This window comes from Salvelinus fontinalis, chromosome 29 (genome assembly GCF_029448725.1).
Source record: "Salvelinus fontinalis isolate EN_2023a chromosome 29, ASM2944872v1, whole genome shotgun sequence".
In the NCBI taxonomy this organism is placed as follows: Eukaryota; Metazoa; Chordata; class Actinopteri; order Salmoniformes; family Salmonidae; genus Salvelinus; species Salvelinus fontinalis.
Genome location: NC_074693.1, coordinates 44,907,424 through 44,929,035, shown reverse-complemented (window position 1 = coordinate 44,929,035; position 21,612 = coordinate 44,907,424). Strand labels below are relative to the sequence as shown.

The 21,612-nt window shown below is 45.3% G+C and overlaps 1 protein-coding gene across 1 annotated transcript; it reads left to right on the top strand.

Moving 5' to 3' along the window:
* Positions 1-14,507: 14,507 nt before the first annotated feature.
* On the top strand, positions 14,508-17,027 carry LOC129827295 (basic proline-rich protein-like). The gene has a single exon (XM_055888019.1). The coding sequence runs from the start codon at positions 14,508-14,510 to the stop codon at positions 17,025-17,027; it is 2,520 nt and encodes an 839-aa protein (XP_055743994.1).
* The last annotated feature ends 4,585 nt before the right edge of the window (positions 17,028-21,612 follow it).

Below are 21,612 nucleotides of genomic sequence, written 5' to 3'. Positions count from 1 at the left end.
GCATTGCTTGCTGTTTGGGGTTTTAGGCTTGGTTTCTGTACAGCACTTCGAGATATTAGCTGATGTACGAAGGGCTATATAAAATAAACTTGATTTGATTTGTTGGTTGGAGTTCTTTCTACGCTTTTCCTGAGATCTCAAGCGCATTTCATAGACTGGTTTCATAGCCTGGGAAGACCTGACAAGAACTTGACAAGTTACTAATTAGAAAATGTGAGTGAGTATTTACATGGGCATCCTATAGCTTAAACCTCTACTTCCTCACAAACCCGGGTCCGGGAGCACCCCCACCAGTAAAAAAGCTGACTAGCATAGGCTAGCATAGCGTCACAAGTAAATAGTAGCATCTAAATATCCTTAAATCAAGTCCAAGACACCAGATGAAAGATAAACATCTTGGTAATCAAGCCATCATTTCCAATTTTTTAAATGTTTTACAGGGAAGACACAATATGTAAATCTATTAGCTAACCACGTTAGCAAAAGACTCCACTTTTATTACTCCATCAGTTTTTGACTCCATCAGTAGCTATCACAAATTCGGCCAAATAAAGATATAAATAGCCACTAACCAAGAAACAACCTCATCAGATGACAGTCTGATAACATATTTATTGTATAGCATATGTTTTGTTAGAAAAATGTGCATATTTCAGGTATAAATCATAGTTTACCATTGCAGCCACCATCACAACTCAACTAGAATAACTACAGAGAGCAACGTGTATTACCTAATTACTCATCATAAACATTTCTTAAAAATACACAGCGTACAGCAATTGAAAGACACAGATCTTGTGAATCCAGACAATATTTCAGATTTTCGAAGTGTTTTACAGCGAAAACACAATATAGCGTTATATTAGCTTAGCACAGTAGCAAACCAAACAACAGCATTGATTCCAGCCAAACATAGCGATAACGTATTCACCACCAAAATATATTAATTTTCACTAACCTTCTCAGAATTCTTCAGATGACAGTCCTGTAACATCATATTACACAATGCATATAGAGTTTGTTCGAAAATGTGCATATTTAGCGGCACAAATCGTGCTTATACAATGAGAAAAGTTGCCAAGCTCCCCAGAAAATGTTGGGCGCCATCTTGGAGAGTCACCTAGTCTAATCAATAAATAATCATAAACTTGACTAAAAAATACAGGGTGGACAGCAATTGAAAGACAAATTAGTTCTTAATGCAATCGCTGAATTACATTTTTAAAATTAACCTTACTGCGCAATACAGGGTGCAATACAGGCTGCGATAACGCAAGGCTACACGGAAAATAATGGCTTCTTATGCATTTTACTTTTTCAACAGAACAACTTATTATCAGCATAAATAGTATTTACTATTAGCTGAACTCCCATCAGAATCTTGGGAAAGGTGTCCGTTGGCCAAAAGAATCGTTGCTGGGTTGGAGAATGTTTCCTTCGACGTTGCAATTAGCAGTACACAATGGCATTCGAGAGAGAGATACCCAACTCAATACAACGTCAGAAAATGAAATGCCCGAAAATCGCAATATACTGACATAAACTGATATAAATCGGTTTAAAATAACAAGATTATGATGTCTTTAAAGCCTATATCGAATAAAAACAGAGCCGGATATATCTAGTTTCTAAAACCAGAGCTTCTAGAAAGACATTCCAAGACCCTTTCTGCGTCAGCGAAGATCCAAAAGGGTGGACACCTCGATTCCAATCATTTTATCAACTTTCTGAACTGCGTAGAGACTCCATTTCAACTCTCTCTATTCGCTAACAACCAGGGGAAGGCGTATGCAGTGCATCTCAACCAATAGAGGACAGGCAAATTAATACACAGGTCTGGGAACAGCCAGAAAAATTCTGCACTCTGACATATACATAGGAAAATTGCTCTAAGTCGAGTTCTGTTTCACCCACAGATATAATTCAAACGGTTTTAGAAACTAGAGAGTGTTTTCTATCCAATAGTAATAATAATATGCATATTGTACGAGCAAGAATTGAGTACGAGGCAGTTTAATTTGGATACGAATTTGTGCTATGTCGAAATGGCACCCCCCTAGTGGCAAGAAGTTTTAAGGTGTTTGTTAAGAGTCATGAATGGTTTGGACATCCAGTTTTCCAGCTTAGTGATATGTCAGTCATTGGAATAGCTGTAGTAGACTTCCATGAACTCTTTGTTTGAATTTCAAAATATTCCTGGTTGGTCCATGGATGTAAACAAGATCATCCGGACATTGCCTTGGGAAGGTAAAAAAACTTCTAAGCCAGTTCAACATATGTGATCTTGAAGCTATAGCTTTTACACCATTTATTAATAAGGCTAATTTATCAGTGCTACACTGGCCTTAGTTTTGCTTTTGGGGGGGATTTAGCTGCATAAACTGGCAAAGTTTAATGCTTTGGTATTGACTCACATTGGTATTAGCCAATAATACAACATTTAAAAAAGTGAGCATAGTTACAGTTGAAGTCTGAAGTTTACATACACCTTAGCCAAATACATTTAAACTCAGTTTTTCACAATTCCTGACTTTTAATCCTTGTAAAAATTCCCTGTCTTAGGTCAGTTAGGATCAGCACTTTATTTTAAGAATGTGAAATGTCAAAATAATAGTAGAGAGAATGATTTATTTCAGTTTTTATTTCTTTCATCACATTCCCAGTGGGTCAGAAGTTTACATACACTCAATTAGCATTTGGTATTTAAATTTGGCATTTGGTATTTAAATTGTTTAACTTGGGTCCAATGTTTCGGGTAGCCTTCCACAAGCTTCCCAAAATAAATTGGATGACTTATGGCCCATTCTTCCTGACAGAGCTGGTGTAACTGAGTCAGGTTTGTAGGCCTCCTTGCTCGCACACACTTTTTCAGTTCTGCTCACACATTTTCTAAAGGATTGAGGTCAGGGCTTTGTGATGGCCACTCCAATACCTTGACTTTGTTGCCCTTAAGCCATTTTAACACAGCTTTGGAAGTATGCTTGGGGTCTTTGTCCATTAGGAAGACCCATTTGCGACCAAGCTTTAACTTCCTGACTGATGTCTTGGAGATGTTGCTTCAATATATCCAAATAGTTTTTCCTCCTCATGATGCCATCTATTTTGTGAAGTGCACCAGTCCCTCCTGCAGCAAAGCAACCCCACAACATGATGCTGCCACCCCCGTGCTTCACGGTTGGGATGGTTTTCTTCGGCTTGCAAGACTCTCCTTTTTCCTCCAAACAAAATGTTGGTCATTATGGCCAAACAGTTGTATTTTTGTTTCATCAGACCAGAGGACATTTCTCCAAAAAGTACGATCTTTGTCCCCATGTGCAGTTGCAAACCGTTGTCTGGCTTTTTTATGGTGGTTTTGTAGCAGTGGCTTTTTCCTTGCTGAGCGGCCTTTCAGGTTATGTCGATATAGGACTCATTTTACTGTGGATATAGATACTTTTGTACCTGTTTCCTCCAGCATCTTCACAAGGTGCTTTGCTGTTGTTCTGGGATTGATTTGCACTTTTCGCACCAAAGTACGTTCATCTCTAGGAGACAGAACACGTCTCCTTCCTGAGCGGTATGACGGCTGCGTGGTCCCATGGTGTCTATACTTGTGTACAATTGTTTGTACAGATGAATGTGGTATCTTCAGGCGTTTGGAAATTGCTCCCAAGGATGAACCAGAGGTCTTGGCTGATTTCCTTTGATTTTCCCATGATGTCAAGCTAAGAGGCACCGAGTTTGAAGGTAGGCCTTGAAATATATCCACAAGTACACCTCTAATTGACTGAAATTATGCCCATTAGCCTATCAGAAGCTTCTAAGGCAATGACATCATTTTCTGGAATTTTCCAAGCTGTCAACTTAGTGTATGTAAACTTCTGACCCACTGGAATTGTGATACAGTGAATTATAAGTGAAGTAATCTGTCTGTAAACAATTGTTGGAAAAATTACTTGTGTCATGCACAAAGTAGATGTCCTAACCAACTTGCCAAAACTATAGTTTGTTAACAAGAAATTTGTGGAGTGGTTGAAAAACAAGTTTTAATGACTCCAACCTAAGTGTATGTAAACTTCCGACTTCAACTGTACATGTAAAGGATACCCGCATGTTATGCCTTCTGTTGGGTTGAGTACATTCGAAACTGCAGTTTACTGCTAGAATGTCTAAGGCTTGTTCACGTCTATCAAGAAATCCCATGAGCAGAAAATCCTTGAAAATAAATTAATAAAGGCTAGAAGTTGCACAGTGTTATCCAGAATGCGAATTGAAATCCCTGAAAATCCCTTCAATAACTTATGAAGTACTGAAGGTTGCCAGGGATGGTGGAGAGAAAAGGATTACATAAAAACACAGAAAAGGGGTTATGACAGACCTACTTTCTACTCCCACAGTGGGACAGAACACCTGTAGGGAAAATGGGCATGATGGGAAACTAGCTTTCCATAACTGTACAGTACCTTCCATCAGAGCACCCAGAAAGAATGTACCCAAATTAACAATAATGCACTTAGTATTATTTCTAATTAACATGATTAGAAATTATATGATTGTTAACTACAAATCAGTATGAAATCTGATATGATGAAGGATATCATGGCCTGCACTATTAGAAAAAAGTTTCTGCATAAAACCGAAAAGGGTTCCAACATTTGCTTCTTCTTTTCACCTAACCAAAATTGGTTCCATATAAAACCCTAAGGGCCTTCTGCCCTATGGGCCGTTCTGGCTCGGACAAGGCTGCATACTTACTATAAGTCAGAGTGAAGATCCTTATGCATGTTTAATGCACGTCAAAGTGTTAGCCACCTAGTGCATGTAAGCCTAGTCTTGCTTTAAGTGTAACGGCTTGTGCTCTCCTCATCCTCGGATGAGGTGAGGAGAGAAGGATCTTCAGACCAAAACGCAGCTTGTGGGAAATAAGCCATCTTGTCACGTTCCTGACCTATTTATGTTAGTTTTTGTGTGTTAGTTGGTCAGGACGTGAGGTTGGGTGGGCATTCTATGTTATCTGTTTCTATGTTGGTTTCGGTTTGCCTGGTATGGCTCTTGATTAGAGGCAGGTGGTTTGCGTTTGCCTCTAATTAAGAGTCATATTTAGGTAGGGCATTCTCACTGTTTGTTTGTGGGTGATTGTCTCCTGTGTCAGTATGTTTGTTCGTACCACACTGGACTGTAGCGTTTGTTTGTTTCGTTTTCGTTTCGATGTCGTCTGTTTCCTGTACGTAAGTTTATGTTTAGTTATGTAAGTTTATGTTCAGGTTTCGTCAACGTCGTTTTCTTATTTTGTAGTTTGAAAGTGTTTTGTTTCGTTTCGTGTTTGCCATCATCATTTATTAACAACGATGAAGATGGTAACACGAAACAAAACAAAACACTTTCAAACTACAAAATAAGAAAACGACGTTGACGAAACCTGAACATAAACTTACATAACTAAACATAAACTTACGTACAGGAAACAGACGACATCGAAACGAAAACGAAACAAACAAACGCTACAGTCCAGTGTGGTACGAACAAACATACTGACACAGGAGACAATCACCCACAAACAAACAGTGAGAATGCCCTACCTAAATATGACTCTTAATTAGAGGCAAACGCAAACCACCTGCCTCTAATCAAGAGCCATACCAGGCAAACCGAAACCAACATAGAAACAGATAACATAGAATGCCCACCCAACCTCACGTCCTGACCAACTAACACACAAAAACTAACATAAATAGGTCAGGAACGCGACAGTACCCCCCCCACAAGGTGCGAACTCCGGACGCACCAGCACAAAGTCTAGGGGAGGGTCTGGGTGGGCATCTAACCACGGTGGTGGCTCAGGCTCGGGGCGCGGTTCCCACCCCACCATAATCCATCCTAACTTCCTCCCTCCAAGAATGTCCACCCTCTTTTGACCCCCACAAAATCCCCTTAACAACATATCTAATAGGGACAACACCGGGACAGAGAAATAAATCAAGAAAGAGGGATAGATAAGAATATAGAGATAGATGAAGATAGAGAGGAAGATTAGGATAGAGGGGCAACTCCGGACTGAAAGGCAGCTCCGGACAGAGAGACAGCTCTGGACTGATGGGCAGTTCTGGGTATCCAGCCTTTTCAGGCTGAAGGGCAGCTCATGGCTGACTGACGAATCTCGATGCTCATGGCTGGCTGACGGCTCTCGACGCTCATGGCAGGCTGACGGCTCTCGACGCTCATGGCAGGCTGACGGCTCTCGACGCTCATGGCAGGCTGACGGCTCTCGACGCTCATGGCAGGCTGACGGCTCTCGACGCTCATGGCGCTCTGACGGCTCTCGACGCTCATGGCGCTCTGACGGCTCTGGCTGCTCATGGCGCTCTGACGGCTCTGGCTGCTCATGGCGCTCTGACGGCTCTGGCTGCTCATGGCGCTCTGACGGCTCTGGCTGCTCATGGCGCTCTGACGGCTCTGGCTGCTCATGGCGCTCTGACGGCTCTGGCTGCTCATGGCTCTCTGACGGCTCTGGCTGCTCATGGCTCGCTGGCGGCTCTGGCAGATCCTGTCTGGTTGGCGGCTCTGGCAGATCCTGTCTGGTTGGCGGCTCTGGCAGATCCTGTCTGGTTGGCGGCTCTGGCAGATCCTGTCTGGTTGGCGGCTCTGGCAGATCCTGTCTGGTTGGCGGCTCTGGCAGATCCTGTCTGGCTGACGGCTCTAGCGGCTCCTGTCTGGCTGACGGCTCTGTAGGCTCATGGCAGACGGGCGGCTTTGCAGGCTCAGACGGCGCTGGGGAGACGGATGGCTCAGATGGCGCTGGGGAGACGGATGGCTCAGATGGCGCTGGGGAGACGGATGGCTCAGATGGCGCTGGGGAGACGGATGGCTCAGATGGCGCTGGGGAGACGGATGGCTCTGGCCGGATATGGCGCACTGTAGACCTGGTGCGTGGTGTCAGAACTGGAGGCACCGTGCTAATGACAAGCACCTTCCTACTAGTGCGGGGAACAGGAACAGGGCACACTGTATTCTCAAAGCCTACTCTATCCCTGATGCGTGGTACCGGCACTGGTGACGCCGGGCTGAGGACAAGCACATCAGGATTAGTAGGGGGAGAATATACAGTGTGTACAGGGCTCTGGAGACGCACTGGTAGCTTAGTGCGTGGGGCCGGAACTGGAGGCACCGGGCTAGATACATGCACTACAGGGAGAGTGCATGGAGGAGGAACAGGGCTCAGGATACGCACTGGTAGCCTAGTGCGTAGTGTATACACTGTAGGTACTAGGCTGGGGCGGGGAGGTGGTGCCGGAAATACCGGACCGTGGAGACGTACTGGCACTCTTGAGCATTGAGCTTGCCCAACCTTACCTGGTTGAATGCTCCCGGTTGCCCGACCAGTGCGGGGAGGTGGAATAACCCGCACCGGGCTATGTAGGCGAACCGGGGAAACCATGCGTAAGGCAGGTGCCATGTATGCCGGCCCGAGGAGACGCACTGGAGACCAGACGCGTTGAGCCGGCCTCATGACACCTGGCTCAATACTCAATCTAGCTCTACCAGTGCGGGGAGGTGGAATAACCCGCACTGGGCTATGCACTCGTACAGGAGACACCGTGCGCTCTACTGCGTAACACGGCGCCTGCCCGTACTCCCGCTCTCCACGGTAAGCCTGGGAAGTGGGCGCAGGTCTCCTACCTGCCCTTGGCCCACTATCTCCTAGCCCCCCCCCAAGAAATTTTTGGGAATTACTTACGGGCTTTTCGGGCTTCCGTGCCAGACGGGTTCCCTCATAGCTCCGGTTCCTCTCCCCGGTAGCCTCTGCTCTCCTCAGTGCCTCCACCTGTTCCCATGGCTTTTCGGGCTTCCAGCCACGTCTCCTTGCTGCCTCCTCAAACCACCGTTCCTGGGCTTTAGCTGCCTCCCTCTCTTCCTGAGAACGGCGATTTTCTCCTGCCTTAGCCCAGGGACCTTCTCCATTCATTATCTGTTCCCATGTCCAGAAATCCTTGTTTTTCTCCTGTCCTTTTCTCCGTTTATTTTTCCCTTGCCGCTTGGTCTTAGCGTGGTGGGTGATTCTGTAACGGCTTGTGCTCTCCTCATCCTCGGATGAGGTGAGGAGAGAAGGATCTTCAGACCAAAACGCAGCTTGTGGGAAATAAGCCATCTTTATTATAACAACGATAAAGATAGCAACACGAAACGAAACAAAACACTTTCAAAACTACAAAATAACAAAACGACGTTGACGAGACCTGAACATAAACTTACATAACTAAACATAAACTTACGTACAGGAAACAGACGACATCGAAACGAAACGAAACAAACAAACGCTACAGTCCTATGTGGTACGAACATAACATACGGACACAGGAGACAATCACCCACAAACAAACAGTGAGAATGCCCTACCTAAATATGACTCTTAATTAGAGGCAAACGCAAACCACCTGCCTCTAATCAAGAGCCATACCAGGCAAACCAAAACCAACATAGAAACAGATAACATAGAATGCCCACCCAACCTCACGTCCCGACCAACTAACACACAAAAACTAACATAAATAGGTCAGGAACGTGACATTAAGTGTATGTAAGCCTTGCTTTAAGTGTATGTCACATGTTTTTGCACCCATTATTAACAGTTTGATTACCCTTTTTTACATCTGTGTAATGAGTCAGACCAGCTGGCACTCTCTCTTTCTCCCCTCGAGCAGTGCCCTCTGCCCGAGTCCAGCACCCTACACTTTGTCAGGGAATGACAGGTGTTCTACCATTGATTACATACACGTTAGTCGGGAGTTTTTTGCAGCTGAGTTTGTGTGAAATGAAGGGGATAATAGACAGCCCTGAGGTATCTCTTTAGTATAATTACTGTTGTATAACAACAGCTTAATGTACTAGTAAACAGGATGTTAGGTCTATGAGTCTTTTATGTTGGGAAAGTCCGATTCCCAGGTGACTACCTCATTAAGCTGGTTGAGAGAATGCCAAGAGTGTGCAAAGCTGTCATCAATGCAAAAGGTGCCTTATATTTGAAGAATCTCAAATATAAAATATATTTGGATTTGTTTGACACTTTTTTGGTTACTACACAATTCCATATGTGCTATTTCATAGTTTTGATGTCTTCACTACTATTCTACATTGTAGAAAATAGTAAAAATAAAGAAAAACCCTGGAATGATTAGGTGTGTCCAAACTTTTGACTGGTACTGTAAATATACACATCACATGCGACTCGTAATAAGACTAAGCAGATAGCCTATTAAAACGTTTATCTGACTCCATAAAGATAACTAAAATGTACAAGCAAGGATTAGGCAATAAGTTGACATTGACTAGCAATAAATGGTCTGAGAATTGTCCATATCAAAGGCAGATATTTAATTAATATTGTACAATGAATGGATTCAGATTCAAGGCATAGAGCTTAAGTTACAAAGCATTAACAAGCATTACAAAGCATACTTCTAGGCATATAGATCCTAAGGTTAACTTAAAGGACAACGCATGAAGAAAGAGATGTCTATCAAGCCAGAGGCCTAGGAAATGAGAATTGATCATACAACCTTCCTCCATGGACTGGATACAGGATGAGACAGAACAAAGGCATGAAGCTGTAAGCTTTCAACCCAAAACCAACCACAATTGACCAATGAAACAATACCAAGTTTACAGTAACCTAAACACTTCCAGGCGCAATCTCCACAGAGTGTCACAGCATTTAAAGGTTTGTGTGGGGGATGTAAATAAATGTAAATGTAAATAAAATAGAATTCCTGACCAATTCTCAGAGTTCACCATGTGCAGATACAAGTAACCACAGAGATCATACATCCATATCGATAGCATCAGAGTTATCCTCAGTGAACAAGTGTCAGAATAATACTATAGTGGGTCTCCTGAGTGGCGCAGTGGTCTAAGCCACTGCATTGCAGTGTTGTGGCGTCACTACAGCCTGGGGTTTGATCCTAGGTTGTGTCACAACCGGCCGTGACCGGGAGATCCATAGGGTGGTGCAAAATTGGTCCAGCATTGTGTGGGTTAGCGGAGGGTTTGGCCTGGGGGGTGGCTCATTTACTTGGCTCATCGCGCTCTAGCGACTCCTTGTGGTGGGCCGGACGCCTGCAAGCTGACCTCAGTGGAACGGTGTTTCCTCCGACACATTGGTGCAGCTGGCTTCCGGGTTAAGCAAGCAAGTGTTTAGAAGCGCGGCTTGGCAGGTCATGTTTCTGAGGATGCATGACTCGACCTTCGCCTCTCCCGAGCCAGTTGGGGAGTTGCAGCGATGAGACAAGATCGCATTTGCGAAATTGGGGAGAAAAATAATAATATTCATGTCTGGTATCTATCACATTCAATAGTCAGTCCTCTGGATACTGTAAAGGCATCAGCATGCTTCAGTTCGGCTGGCTCCTAGCCAAACTCGGCTTGCCAAACCGAACGATTGTGCTTGCATACTACCTTAAAAGACCTCTGCTTGAAAAATGAGCAGCAACAGTACTGAGACGCCGTAACCAGTATACACTTCTCAAAATCTTCTCAAAGTCGGAATTCATCTAAGATAACTAAAGAAATCTGTCATAAATTTTTACGAAGAGATCTTAGTTGGGCAATTTTGGTGCAGTATTTTTCAATGAAAAAATGTGCATGAAAACGAGTCGTCTATCATTGAATGACAACGAAGACTTTATTGAAGAATCCCTACTGTTGACCAATCACAGACGAAAGGGCGTAGACTTCGGCTCCAAACTTTGACTTGCCTCCAGAAAACATGCTGTGCGCCCGAGCAACCGGAAACAAAACTCACCGAGGTCCAAAACGAGACAAAATGTATCTTAATATATGCACACACTTTACCAAACTGTAGGCATGCGGATGCCTTAAGAAAGACATACACTTTGGCCCCTCAGAGGGGGAAGGGCTGACTAGTCCTTGGGCATTTTCCTTTGTTCCTGGACCATTTGCCATGCAACTCCAGGTGTCAGAGAGCACATAAATTAGGGTCGATCCTACAGGGGTTTCTAACTGGGGATGAGCTTTTCTTTTCCAGTGGAGTTGGCCTCCCACTGGTTCTCATTATCTTTCCATCATCTGACATAGATCTTTCATATGAATGAACCCATCAAGCTGGAAAGGAATGATACAGTAAATATGCCTCAGCTACAGCATTTCCCAGAGGAAGCAATCAGAACCCCTCCTTATTTCCTTATCCTACTCCATCTTCCTACATGAATGAAATAGCCTGCAGTCACCGTTTCCCTGGTCGGGGGAACATCATGGGTGTCCAAGCAATCAGGGGCCCTTATACGCATGAAGTTGGAGCTGGAGTCGGCTCCCTCCTGCTGTCATCCTGTTAGCCCCCCACTCACTGATCTGAGCTGACACACAGGCTGCATGGGACGTCTCACTATGCCTTTGAAACCAATTAAATCCGAGGCCCCTTTATTTGAAAATCCATTAAAGAAGTCGAGCTCAAGCAGCGGAGTAATGGTATAGGACTAGTATTAGCCGGATCACTCACTGTCGCAGGAGTTAGTCAATGCCAGTCCGTATGATGTCTGTGATGTCAGAAAATCTATGTTTCCTATATGGGCCATGGAACAAAGTGAATTAGAGCTGCAGCAGGCTCTATGGTAGCCAGAAAGGATATAGGCTATATGGTAGTCAGCAGGATATAGGTTATATACTAGTCAGCAGGATATAAGATATATGGTAATGAGCAGGATATAGTCTCTTTATTAGTCGAAAGGATACAGGCTCAATGGTAGTCAGCAAGATATAAGCTCTATGGTAGTCGTTAGGGTCGGAACTCCCCACTGGGTTCCCTAGGGTCAAATGGATGTTGAGGCTCACGGTCAACTTATTGTTTAAATATGTCAGCAGTAACTTAAAGATCACTTGTGCATGCTGTTTTATTGGCATATACCCCATGTTGGGCTAATAGCTCATGTTCTTTGTGCTCCCCCAGCTTCTGCATCAAGTCCCTTTCCTCCAGGAGTTGGCAAATGGTGTGCCTCCCTCTACAATATAGGAAAGGGATTTCCTTCCTCCCAACCCCCATGTAGACGGGTTGGTAGTTTAGCAACAAAACTGAAGTGTGTGCAACTATGGGGCAAAACAGACAGGGTTCGCTTAGACTGACAACATGTACACTATATTTTGTCTCCAAATGTTTATTGAAAACATAAATACATTTGCACAATGAGCACTTGTTGTCTCTCAAATACATTGTTACAGTTGTTGGTTAGCTAGCTAGCGAATGTTTGCCATATTAGAATAGACATGACTTCAGTCGAAACACCTGAAAACAAGACATGGTTACAATAACAAGCTTAAACAAGCCACCTACAACTCCCCACATGCCAGATTCTAGTCATTGTTTTAGCTATCTGACTGTTCAGAATCATAGAAAAGCACGCCTTCCGGCCACATCGATGCTGTGCATGATTTTCCTGACATTGTCAACCAACCCGTCTGTGTTCCAACACTGCACACACTGACTTTGCCCCCCATCTTTCTTTCATCTTATCTGCGTTCGGCCTCATTGGTTGATCCATAGTGGTTGATGTTGCATTCATGTATCCGGAATGAATGGTCTCTAGCAGACGCCAGTTACTGGGTCTAATGTATAATGCTCTCCTCTGCTGTGCGTCTGAAATTAGTCATTTCGTTTATTTATGGTGTTCTGATAACACGGACTATATAAGCCCCCATAATGCAAAGGTTTCTGCCTAGTGGTGAATGACAAAAGACAGGGTTGCCACATTAACATTTCGAGTCATTATTGTCCATTTTACGATGTTTGCGTTGATGGTTATGTTTCTTTGCTTGCTTGTGCTCGGTCTTTCCTTTCCCTCATTACGACACTCTACTCCAATCATTTGACAGTGAGCGAACCTATTTCCAAGTGGCATGCTTAATGAACACATGATTCATTCATTTCGAGCACGAGCGGTAGAAATGGAGAGAGAGAGAGCGAGAGAGAGAGAGAGAGAGAGGGGGACACTTTGTGTTGCAGCTGTTTGACTGAGGGAAACAGGAAACCCAGTGCACTGTCAGGTTTGCTGCCTCCCCATGACAGGCCCCAAGGCCCGAGGAGCCACATTCAGACTTGTTTTCATGAAGAAGAGAATGAGGGGGGGGGCTATTCTTGTTTACTTTGGACTCCTTTTTTGCAATTATATTTTTTCCTTTTGCCTTATTAGATTGCTGACTTCCGATACAAAGATGACATGAAGGACAAGGACGGAGAACATAATAATTGTGTTTAATGTACTCCCTCAGATACAACATTAGATCTACATGCATGCATACATTAGAGGATACACGCACACACACATACAGTATTTATCCACACAAAGCACAAAACACAGGGGCAGATGTGCTGAAAATTGCACCCACCACTGAGTCAAACCAAACCGTATGTTGTTGTTGACATAGGCTATTCAACAATGCTTCAACATGCGCTACATATCAAACCAGACAATGATTTCCATATGGAAAGCCTTCAAAACACTTTCACTCTCTGACTTTTCTGTCTTGGCCTCACTCCCTGCAGAAGGAAGCAATACTCTCAAGGTAAGGGTGGTGTGTGTGTGTATGTGTGTGTGTGCGTGTACAGAAAACAGCCATGTCAACAATCCCCTTGGAATGCATTAGAGACTCGTCAACGTCAGCTGGGGCTTAAAACCATCCGCTCAGCTATTTCCCTTGACCGTCCCCTCGTGGCAAACATATTCTCATTAAACAACTTCCATAATAGGGAAGGTACCGTCGAGCGGGAGATGGGGAATTTTACAGCAGCCTCAGGGGGGTAAGGGGGATACAGGAGGGAGGCATGGATTGAAGCATGGATCCAGGAACCTATTGATCTCTTTCCACTGGAGAACAGAGGAGAAGAGAAGATCCTGAGCACATAAGTGTGTGCCTCACATAAAAATGTACCACAGGAATATACATTTGACTATTTCCTCCGTAACTGTTTGTCTATGTGACTTCTAAAAATGTATGTCATATTTCCAGTCCGTGAAGCATACGTTGATGATATGCACATCCAGCCCAAACTCAAGAAAACAGGTCCTGGGCAAAAATGTATTATAGATTAAGAAATGTCTGTACTAGAAATATACAGCTTTTATTCATGCTGCACCATCTTAAAAACAACATTTTGACTTTAGTCTTTGTCCAATCCAAGCTTGCACCTGGTTAACTGTAAACGTATTCAATAATATGCCTGACAGTCAGCAAAAAAATATATATGTTTTCAAACCCCAAAATGGAGTATCCTTATGTTCAGCCTTGAAACTTCTGATTATGTGAAAAATATTTTATGTGGCATATTATTAGCCATGGCTTAACCTCATTGGTACCGAGGGGAATTGAGCCCAAGGCCTTAAAAATAAAAATAATAAAATAAAATATTTTAAAATAATATTTTATTATTTTTAAAATAATAGTGTACCGTTTCAAATCCCCTTTCCAGACCCATACAATTGTGCCATCAAAGTTAGCCGAGGGGCTTTTAAGGGGAAGAAAGGAAGATGATTGTAGCTTCTATGAAGACCATTCTTTCTGGTGCTCAACTACTGGCCGGACCCATCCCTTCTGGACCCATCCCTTCTGGACCCATCCCTTCTGGACCCATCCCTTCTGGTGCTCAACCACTGGCCGGACCCATCCCTTCTGGACCCATCCCTTCTGGACCCATCCCTTCTGGACCCATCCCTTCTGGTGCTCAACCACTGGCCGGACCCATCCCTTCTGGACCCATCCCTTCTGGACCCATCCCTTCTGGACCCATCCCTTCTGGTGCTCAACCACTGGCCGGACCCATCCCTTCTGGACCCATCCCTTCTGGACCCATCCCTTCTGGACCCATCCCTTCTGGTGCTCAACCACTGGCCGGACCCATCCCTTCTGGACCCATCCCTTCTGGACCCATCCCTTCTGGACCCATCCCTTCTGGTGCTCAACCACTGGCCGGACCCATCCCTTCTGGACCCATCCCTTCTGGACCCATCCCTTCTGGACCCATCCCTTCTGGTGCTCAACCACTGGCCGGACCCATCCCTTCTGGACCCATCCCTTCTGGACCCATCCCTTCTGGACCCATCCCTTCTGGTGCTCAACCACTGGCCGGACCCATCCCTTCTGGACCCATCCCTTCTGGACCCATCCCTTCTGGACCCATCCCTTCTGGACCCATCCCTTCTGGTGCTCAACCACTGGCCGGACCCATCCCTTCTGGACCCATCCCTTCTGGACCCATCCCTTCTGGTGGTCAACCACTGGCCGGACCCATCCCTTCTGGACCCATCCCTTCTGGACCCATCCCTTCTGGACCCATCCCTTCTGGTGGTCAACCACTGGCCGGACCCATCCCTTCTGGACCCATCCCTTCTGGATCCATCCCTTCTGGACCCATCCCTTCTGGTGCTCAACCACTGGCCGGACCCATCCCTTCTGGACCCATCCCTTCTGGACCCATCCCTTCTGGTGGTCAACCACTGGCCGGACCCATCCCTTCTGGACCCATCCCTTCTGGACCCATCCCTTCTGGACCCATCCCTTCTGGTGCTCAACCACTGGCCGGACCCATCCCTTCTGGACCCATCCGTTCTGGACCCATCCCTTGTGGACCCATCCCTTCTGGTGGTCAACCACTGGCCGGACCCATCCCTTCTGGACCCATCCCTTCTGGTGGTCAACCACTGGCCGGACCCATCCCTTCTGGACCCATCCCTTCTGGACCCATCCCTTCTGGACCCATCCCTTCTGGTGCTCAACCACTGGCCGGACCCATCCCTTCTGGACCCATCCCTTCTGGACCCATCCCTTCTGGACCCATCCCTTCTGGTGGTCAACCACTGGCCGGACCCATCCCTTCTGGACCCATCCCTTCTGGACCCATCCCTTCTGGACCCATCCCTTCTGGTGCTCAACCACTGGCCGGACCCATCCCTTCTGGACCCATCCCTTCTGGACCCATCCCTTCTGGACCCATCCCTTCTGGACCCATCCCTTCTGGTGCTCAACCACTGGCCGGACCCATCCCTTCTGGACCCATCCCTTCTGGACCCATCCCTTCTGGTGGTCAACCACTGGCCGGACCCATCCCTTCTGGACCCATCCCTTCTGGACCCATCCCTTCTGGACCCATCCCTTCTGGTGGTCAACCACTGGCCGGACCCATCCCTTCTGGACCCATCCCTTCTGGATCCATCCCTTCTGGACCCATCCCTTCTGGTGCTCAACCACTGGCCGGACCCATCCCTTCTCGACCCATCCCTTCTGGACCCATCCCTTCTGGACCCATCCCTTCTGGTGGTCAACCACTGGCCGGACCCATCCCTTCTGGACCCATCCCTTCTGGACCCATCCCTTCTGGACCCATCCCTTCTGGTGCTCAACCACTGGCCGGACCCATCCCTTCTGGACCCATCCCTTCTGGACCCATCCCTTCTGGACCCATCCCTTCTGGTGGTCAACCACTGGCCGGACCCATCCCTTCTGGACCCATCCCTTCTGGACCCATCCCTTCTGGACCCATCCCTTCTGGACCCATCCCTTCTGGTGGTCAACCACTGGCCGGACCCATCCCTTCTGGACCCATCCCTTCTGGTGGTCAACCACTGGCCGGACCCATCCCTTCTGGACCCATCCCTTCTGGACCCATCCCTTCTGGACCCATCCCTTCTGGACCCATCCCTTCTGGTGGTCAACCACTGGCCGGACCCATCCCTTCTGGAGCCATCCCTTCTGGACCCATCCCTTCTGGACCCATCCCTTCTGGTGGTCAACCACTGGCCGGACCCATCCCTTCTGGACCCATCCCTTCTGGACCCATCCCTTCTGGACCCATCCCTTCTGGTGCTCAACCACTGGCCGGACCCATCCCTTCTGGACCCATCCCTTCTGGACCCATCCCTTCTGGACCCATCCCTTCTGGTGGTCAACCACTGGCCGGACCCATCCCTTCTGGACCCATCCCTTCTGGACCCATCCCTTCTGGACCCATCCCTTCTGGTGGTCAACCACTGGCCGGACCCTCTGGTTTTTGAAATTAAATGATATTTGTCACATGCTTCTCTAACAACCGGTGTAGACTAACAGTGAAATGCTTACGGGTCCATTTTCCAACAATGCAGATTTTACTCCCGATGTCCCCCCCATCTCACTCTCTCTCTCTCCCCCTCTTTCCACCAGCCATCATACCTATGTTTTTCTGTCCATCTCCCGTTTCTTCAGCCAGACTGCAATAAAGCAAGAGCTTTGCTAAAATGTTGCTAGGTCAGGGACTCACTAGGGTATTAAAACACAGGGTATGGCGATAAGAGAATGGGGAGAATTTTTTTCTAAGATATCTCTCTCTCTCTTTCTCTCTATCCCTCTGTCACACACATACACAATTTCACGTTATGCCCATGAGCAGCTTGGAGTAGAGAGGGAGATTGGGAATTTGTATCACCTCTAAGTTTCAAAATCATTGGACTCAATTCCATGTATGAATGTCTTTTTGCAACTTCCGCCTTCCCCATGTGTTCCACGAATCGAATTGGCAACATATTTGTCTAATTATTGTGCAGCATAATTACTTTCCAAGCCAGGTCTATAACAGGTCTCAAACTATGGCCAAGGATACTGTAAGAAACACTTGTAGAGTAAACATATTTGGCTGCCTCGCTTTACTTTGATGGTCCCTGCCAAGGAACGGATCAGGTTGAGCCAGGCAACTGCAGATGCCATCGCCTCCTGTTGTCAATTTGACAACCCCCACTAAATATGCAATTGCGAGCATCACAATTGTGCCCTATTATGTACATGTAAATGTGAGTAAGAACATTTAGAAAAACGTCATTTTTACAGTGCCTTCGGAAAGTATTCAGACCCCTTGACTTTTTCCACATTTTGTTACATTACAGCCTTATTCTAAAATTGATTCAATAAAAAGAAATCCTCAGCGTTACTACATAATGACAAAGTGAAAAGAGGTTTTTGGACATTTTTGCAAATTTAGTACAAAGAGAAAACAGAAATACCTTACTTACATTCAGACCCTTTGCTATGAGATTCGAAATTGAGCTCAGTTGCATCCTGTTTCCATTGACCATCTTTGTGGTGTTTTTCTACAACTTGATTGGAGTCCACCTGTGGTAAATTCAATTGATTGGACATGATTTGGAAAGGCACACACCTGTCTATATAAGGTCCCACAGTTGACAGTTCAAAAACCAAGCCATGAGGTCGAAGAAATTGTCCGCAGAGCTCCAACGCAGGATTGTGTCGAGGCACAGATCTGGGGAACGGTACCAACACATTTATGCAGCATTGAAGGTCCCCAAGAACACAGTGGCCTCCATCAATCTTAAATGGAAGATGTTTGGCATCGAGACTCTTCCTAGAGCTGGCCGCCCGGCCAAACTGAGCAATCGGGGAAGAAGGGCCTTGGTCAGGGATGTGACCAAGAACCTGATGGTCACTCTAACAGAGCTCTAGAGTTCCTCTGTGGAGATGGGAGAATCTTCCAGAAGGACAAGCATCTCTGCAGCACTCCACCAATGAGGCCTTTATGGTAGAGTGGCCAGACGGAAGCCACTCATCAGTAAAAGGCACATGACAGCCTGCTTGGAGTTTGCCATGAGAAACAAGATTTATCTGGTCTGATGAAACCAAGATTGAACACCTTGGCCTGAATGCCAAGCGTCACGCCTGGAGGAAACTTGGCACCATCCCTACGGTGGACCATGGTGGCGGTAGCATTATGCTGCGGGGATAATTTTTCAGCGGCAGGGACTGGGAGACTAGTCAGGATCGAGGGAAAGATGAACGGAGCAACACGACCCTAAGCACACAGCCAGGACAACGCAGCAGGACAAGTCCTGAAGCCACTGCTGCGTTGTCTGGATAGACCTGAAAATAGCTGTGCAACAACTGTCCCCATCCAACCTGACAGAGCTTAAGATGAGGATAGAGGGCGCTATTTACACTTTGGGGGAAAAACGTGCCCAATTTAAACGGCCTCGTACTCTATTCTTGCTCGTACAATATGCATATTAATATTAATATTGGATAGAAAACACTCTATAGTTTCTAAAACCGTTTGAATTTTGTCTGTGAGTAAAACAGAACTCATTTGGCAGCACACTTTCTGACCAGGAAGTGGAAAGTCTGAAAATTATGCTCTGTTCAAGGGCCTGCCTATAAATGGGAATGATACGTATGAGTATACATGCACGTCATACACCTTCCCCTAGATGTCAAGAGGATGTGAGAGAAGAAGTGAAGTGTTTATCTTGGTCTGACGTGGAATATATCCTCTTGGCACGACGAGTCATCCATTTCCTGTTTTCTGGAGAGCGCGCAGATGGACCTAGAATTGCCTTTTGAAAAGCCGTCGTTATAGGCGACTACTATCTCCGGCTTTGATTTTATTTGATACATGTCACAATATCATCGTAAAGTATGTTTTTTCAATATAGTTTGATTAGATTTTTGAAATTTATTCGGGACGTTATGCGTGTTGCGTTGTGTGCCTTTTTTCAGAAAGGAGAGCTTCGCGCCACTTAGCCAGTGTGCTTGCTAATTCAAGAGGGAAAAACTATGTTCTAAATCCAAACAACGACTGTTCTGGACAAAGGACCCCTTGTCCAACATTCTGATGGAAGATCACCAAAAGTAAGAAACATTTTATGATGCTATTTCATATATCTGTCGAACTGTATACTAGTAGTTTTGCGCCCCGGTTTTGGCCACTCTCTCGCTATAACATAAGCCTTATGTCGTAATGAAGATATTTTTAGAATTCTAACACTGCCATTGCATTAAGAACTAATGGATCTATCATTTCCTATACAATATGTATTTTTTTGTAATGTTTATGAATAGCTATTTGGTCAGAATAGGTGAGAGTCTAATAGAAATATCCGCACATTCTGGGAAAAGGAAGCTACGTTGGCATAATGGATAACCACTGATTTCAGCTCTAAATATGCACATTTTCGAACAAAACATAAGTGTATGTATAACCTGATGTTATAGGACTGTCATCTGAGGAAGGTTTATGAAGGTTAGTGAAAATTGATATCTTTTGCTGGTTTATTCGCTAACGCTAATGTGCCTATTGCTATTGCTAACGTGCCTTGATGAATGAATACGGTGGTGTGTAGGCTATTGTAGTAAGCTAATATAATGCTATATTGTGTTTTAAGTAAAACACTTAAAAAATCTGAAACATTGGCTGGATTCACAAGATGCTTGTCTTTCATTTGCTGTACACGATGCATTTTTCAGAAATGTTTTATGATGAGTATTTAGGTATTCCACGTTGGTCTCTATAGTTACTCTGGCTGCTTCGGTGCTATTTTTGACGGTAGCTGTGATGGTAGCTGCAATGTAAAACTGATTTATACCTCAAATATGCACATTTTTCGAACAAAACATAGATTTATTGTGTAACATGTTATAAGACTGTCATCTGATGAAGTTGTTTCTTGGTTAGTTTGGTTGGTTCTTGGTTAGTTAGGTTGGCTTTGTGCATGCTACCTGTGCTGTGAAAAATGTCGGTCCTTGTTACGTTCCCCAGTTTCTGTGTTCTGTTTTGTATTTGAGTTTGTGTTTCAGGAGATGGCTTTCTGGAAGTACTCCCCAACCAGCTGATACACTAGGTAAGACCTGGGCGGACCACCCCCTGTATTTTGATTAGGGCACCAGACGGTGCTAAGTTAGGTAAGTTAAGTGGGTAGGCAGGTTAGATAGGAGAGGGGGAACTTTGATATTTACTTTCTTTGCTTTGGTTCCGTCCAGCCCCTTTTCCCCATATTATCGTGCAAGAAAATAAATTCTAGTAAACGGTAAATTCTGCTTTTGTGTCATCCTTACTCGCACCTACAGTCCATACCTCTTGCACTTCAGAGAGTTGAGTTGTAGCAGGGAGTTGCGTTCCCTCTTCTCAGAGGCGTGCGTAACATAATGTTTTGTTCTGTTTTGTATTTGAGTTTGTGTTTCAGGAGATGGCTTCCTGAAGTACTCCCCAACCAGCTGATTGGTCAACCCCAGGCTAATTGGTGATTGGAGCTGACCCCGCCCCCTCGTCAAGAAGCAGCTGACACTAATCACCATTGCCACCTGAAGATAAAAGCCAGTGTTCTGCCCCAAGAGATTGAGAGGGGAGAGAGAGGAGTAGAGATGAGATAAGGAGTAGAGATGAGATAAGGAGTAGAGATGAGATAAGGAGTAGAGATGAGATAAGGAGTAGAGATGAGATAAGGAGTAGAGATGAGATAAGGAGTAGAGATGAGATAAGGAGTAGAGATGAGATAAGGAGTAGAGATGAGATGAGATAAGGAGTAGAGATGAGATGAGATAAGGAGTAGAGATGAGATAAGGAGTAGAGATGAGATAAGGAGTAGAGATGAGATAAGGAGTAGAGTTTTGGAGCTTGAGAGAGAGAAAAATTAGATTGTGATATAGTGTGGGTTGTGTATCAGAAAGTGTGGTATATACTGTTGTTGTTGGTATCAGTTTTTCTATGTCCTGTGTTTGTGAGTGTTTGTGAAATCATTAATAATTACTCTGTTTCATTTGTTCCCAGGGGGGAAGGAGAAGGCACTTTGGGAGCGCTTAGGCAAGAGGCCCGCGGGCATACAT